General features: G+C 37.9%; 1 protein-coding gene across 1 annotated transcript in view; it reads left to right on the forward strand.

Annotated features, from left to right (window-relative positions):
- LOC106531914 (ephrin type-B receptor 1) overlaps nucleotides 1–5,096 on the forward strand; it is a gene marked incomplete at its 5' end in the record, with an annotated part of 76,245 nt that overhangs the window by 54,081 nt on the left and 17,068 nt on the right. Inside the window, 3 exon segments of the mRNA XM_014027860.1 lie at nucleotides 2,635–2,702; nucleotides 3,318–3,465; nucleotides 4,877–5,026. Coding sequence (XP_013883314.1) covers nucleotides 2,635–2,702; nucleotides 3,318–3,465; nucleotides 4,877–5,026 — 366 coding nt within the window.

Below are 5,096 nucleotides of genomic sequence, written 5' to 3' on the forward strand. Positions count from 1 at the left end.
CGAGGGTTGTAAGGAACAGAAACAGTCTGGCACAAAGGTGCAAGGTAAAGATAGCAAAATGGCGAATAAATTGAAGTTTATCCAAAATGTCTCGTGAAATCAAAGTTGTATTTCATTCTATATTATAAAGGGATATTACAGATATGGAATGTTAGTCATATTAGGCTGGTTGAAGCTGTATCTGTGGAAAATGGACTTGACTGTGAATATTTGTCAAGATTTYAAGGTGTCCTGTGTGCTGTCTTTAATTCTATCTAAAGGTAAAAAGCACTGCGGTGATCTTAACTATCCAAATTAAAGGGGTGCTGTCATTTTTATTTTTAAACAACATGTGCGCACAGAATAAAATACCATATTTATCTAAGTATAAGACAAAAAAATTAAATCAATAAAATCATCCACAGTGTTGGAGTAGTATTATACACAGATTTTTTTTTGCTCTTGTATTTATTTATTTATTTTTTGTATATAACTGAAGTATTAGCCTGATTCACAAAATGCCTTTAGTCCAGAAATGAGACAGAGTCAGAAAAAGTGGTTGAAACAAGCTTACCTCTGACACTCCACTGTGCCCCCGAGCGAGGTAGGTACAGATCCAGGCAGATGTGAATGAATGAATGAATGAATGAATGAATGAATGAATGAATGAATGAATGAATGAATGAATGAATGAATGAATGAATGAATGAATGAATAGATAAAACAGAATGCTGCAGCTTAGTAATGATAACAAACTAATGACATTAGTGTGCGACCGGGCTGCCCCCGGAACATCAACAAACACCCAGTCGTATGTAACGGCTGCCATTCACCAGTGTTGTGCAAAAGTAGGTTTCCCCAAAAAAAGTTTCCCCTCCAGAGGGGGGCGCTCACGAGTAGGCATTACCGAAGTACAGTAATTTGTTTTTCCACCAGAAGATGGTACAAATSTCGTGCAAAGTCTCGTGAGTTTTGTGTTGACGCCCTCTAGTGGACTTTGTGTGAAGCTGTCTGATGGAACGCTTATCGYCTTAAACACCGGCATTCATGTGATGCTGCAAAGCTCAAAATCATAGAGTATGCTGATATATATTTRTTGTCAAAATACCTTTTAGTACATACGTTGTTAAAGTAAAATGAACAGTCAAATRATCCATTTACTGACATGTATAAAGACTGCAAAGGATGAAAAATCCTGAAGTMTGTATCAAATTAGAGGTAGCTTGGAGTTGTATTATACATGAGATCGTATTATACATGAATAATTATGTATGTTTACATTTTTGTGTTAATCTGATTTTGGATAAATCATCCAAATTTGTTATTGCATGTTTTAAGTATGTTTTTACACTAATAGGCCAGTTTCACTGAATTACTTTTACACAGTGGTGGGTAGTGCTAATCCAAAAATTAACGCCACAATTTCTAAAGCACTTATGAAAATATTTAGGTCCGCAACTTCACAAGCGCTTACGTCATAGAAAAAAAAGTGTAAGCTAATTTTAAAGCACAAGCTCAATTTGACACTTACTAGCTGGCAAAAATTCATGTACAATATATGCACAGTACTGTCAACTAGTGGTGTATGAACTCTTTTACCACTTAATCCTACAACTGCTGATTGCTGGGGATGTGATTTCATGAAACAGACCTTTGGCTCCTGATGTAAAAATTAAACAGTTGTTGAGGATTGCTAGTTCGGCTGCTTCTTTGTCTTTTTCTTTTGTTTGTTGTAGATTTTTCATTAAAGAAGCGTCAATAAAATAATTTTAAATCTGTTTATTTGAAAACTGAAGCGATGCATTCTGGGTACATGACAGATTTGATTGTGACTGGAAACGAAAGCACGAAGAACAGGAAACTATCTTCACTTCAAAATAGGAGCATGGTCGGATTTTAAAGTTTTCCATGTTGTTGCTCCAGTTGACCACTAGATGTCAGTCTTCACCAGCATAACATCTTTAAATCATTTCTGCGTCCCTAACCCCATTGGCCGATTGCTTTAACCAATTACGTCAAGTATTGAGCTCCAGCGTTTAAACTTTTTTTTTTTTTTTAAAAAGGAGCTCCGATTGAAAAGTAAAATAAATCAATACAAAAAATTTTGTATGGATTACAAATGTTAACTGTTTTTGCTGGGACAAGGAGTTCTAAACATTGCCTTCCTGCTACATAAGCAGACACAAAGCATTGTGGGAAATTAGAACCGTGACCCAAAGCAACAGTCAGCGTGGATGTATACGTTTCCAATAAGTGTTTATCTGGGAGGGGTGCTGTTGGACAGATCACGTGTGTTGTGATTCATTGACAGCCGTACCTTCAGCTGTTCAAGATAATGATGACTGGTAGATAATGTTATTAGCGGTACTGCATTTTAATTTTAGAAAGCGCAAATTTGCTTATGAATTATAAAAGTTAGTAAGACCGCTAAAGCACAAACGAAATATTTAGGTCTGCAATTAGCGGGCTGGTGCCCACCACTGCTTTTACTTGTTAATGTTCGTATTCTTTTGCATTCTTCATTCTAATCACCCAACAAACTGACATGTGTTTAACCGCAACGCCGCCTCCAAATGGATGATAAATCACTTGATAAGTGTAATAATGATAATAAAGAAAACGAGAATAATCCCTTCATGCTTCGCTGTGTTCCAGCAAAATGACGGGCAGTTCCCAGTAATCCAGCTGGTCGGGATGCTGAGGGGCATCGCATCTGGAATGAGGTACTGACACACAAACACACACTTATTCTGCWGAATTTTTTTTCTTTTTTGTARGRTTAARGGGGAAAAATRCACTTTTTTTCTGATCCTTCAATAAATCTGAAGCAAGGTAAAGTTTTGTCGGTATCAGTTCTTTCCTGCTGAGATTTCATTTGTTGATATTTCATACTGTGTGATCGTGGGCATCAGCAGCTGGAGATCCTCTTCCCCACTCTCTTTTCTGCACACGCACGCACACACACACACACACACACACACACACACACACACACACACACACACACACACACAAACAAACCCAGCTCTTCTGCCTTTTGTACAGTAAGCAAATATTTGCATTTAAAGCAGCACAACTTGTCGGCTTTTTTGCAGTCTGAAACCGTACGCATACACAAACACTCTCACAAACAAGATCCTATCTGTGTTTTACTGCGGGGTGTGTGATAACACACAAGCATGTACATACAGAGGAATATTAAATCCCAGTCCTGTTTTATTGAAGGTAGCTGCCAGTGATAACTCACACATAAACAGAGACACGCACGCACTCCAAATTCCATTATCGTACCCGACCGATAACGCACACCCACACAGTAAATCCTGTTGATSTTCCAGGTACCTGGCGGAGATGAGTTATGTTCACCGGGACCTGGCAGCAAGAAACATTTTGGTTAACAGTAACCTGGTGTGCAAAGTGTCCGACTTCGGCTTGTCGCGTTATCTGGAGGAGGATACCTCCGATCCCACCTACACCAGCTCACTGGTAAGAAACACAAATATAGCCTCTCACTTACACTGAAGCATTAAACTTTAAAACAGGCTGCATTTTCATCTCGACAAAAGTGTGGTACGGCCAAATGAACTGAACCCTGATCGTCAAAGAAATAATAAAACCAAACTGTCAGGAAGAATTGTGCTATTATGGGGGCTCCAGTTTTTATATTCATGCAAACTGATTGCGTTTGGTCTGAGCCTAGACAGTCAATGGGAACCTGGAAGTTAAAGCCAGATTGAGACCAGTTTATATAAATACTGAAATATATATATATATATATATATATATATATATACTGTATTTCAGATTATTTTTCAGCTGTTGTTCACATATTATTTTTCACCTTGTTTCAAACATGTTTTTCTAATATATTTAAAGTTCATGTGACATTAATTTTTGGTAATAAATATGAATGCATTTTTGGAAAGACAACATTGATAACATACTGCAAAAAAAAAAATCGCACCACTGAGATGAACAGTTGTTGAGATGTTTGCATGTGAAGTAACAGGAAGTGATGTCAAAGGGGAATGTCTGCATGTGAACAGAGCTTTGTTACGACGTATAACAACCCTGACTGTAAAAAATGATTTTGTTTCTTTAGATTATAGTCACTATCAGAGAGAGAAGAAAGGTCAGAGTTCAAATAATAACGTTTCAATAAACAAAGACCAGGGAGTTTTCTTTCTCAAAGAGTTCCCCTTTGATGTCACTTCCTGTTGCACTTCAGTTGAGCCAAGTTCAAAGGAAAATGTGCCAGTTATGTGACAAAATTGATAAAATCTTGTGTTTTTATGACATTTGTTAAAAATATAAAGATGTTTTCTTTGACATTTTGTATTTGAAGGATATACATGTCACAGGCACTTTAAGCTGCAATTCCTTCATTCCTAAAAGTGTGTGGAAGTGGGCGGGGCTTAAACGCGCCACATCCTTAGCGTACAAACTCTGGTTACAAAAATACAATCTGGCAGCTTTCGTAAACAAGATCCTGCTGATTTTAACCTTGAAGGACAAAGCGAGGCAGAGACGTGTCAAYGGTAGCACTAAAAAGCCTGATCTAAAGATTTAATTACATGGTTAGGTTGTTTTAGTGTTTAGCTTGCAAGATTAACATAAATTTATTGTGGGGTCTTTGTTATTTCTTACATGTTTGCATTGTGTTGCATCTGCTTGTCTTCTCTGAGCAAGCTTGTAATCATAACATCTACATTAAAACAGATTTTCACCTTCATTTTGATAGAAAACTGGTGCTCCTGCTTTATGTTCTCTTTTGCAGTGCTCTGTGAGCATCTCTAAGTAGAACTGCTAGGTCTAAAAAAATTCTKCCTGTAAGATTTTATTTCTCTTTTCATTCTTTATCAGTTCACTTCGCGTCCTACTTTTTTCTTCCCCTCAGGGAGGTAAAATCCCGGTGCGGTGGACGGCTCCGGAGGCGATCGCCTACAGGAAATTCACTTCGGCTTCAGATGTCTGGAGTTACGGGATCGTCACCTGGGAGGTGATGTCTTACGGAGAGAGACCTTACTGGGACATGAGCAACCAAGATGTAAGTCTGCGCCGAGTTCTCGTCTGTCTCTTGTTGTGTGTTCTCGTCTGATGCCGGTGACTGTAAGAGA

This window comes from Austrofundulus limnaeus, unplaced genomic scaffold (genome assembly GCF_001266775.1).
Source record: "Austrofundulus limnaeus strain Quisiro unplaced genomic scaffold, Austrofundulus_limnaeus-1.0 Scaffold691, whole genome shotgun sequence".
NCBI lineage: Eukaryota > Metazoa > Chordata > Actinopteri > Cyprinodontiformes > Rivulidae > Austrofundulus > Austrofundulus limnaeus.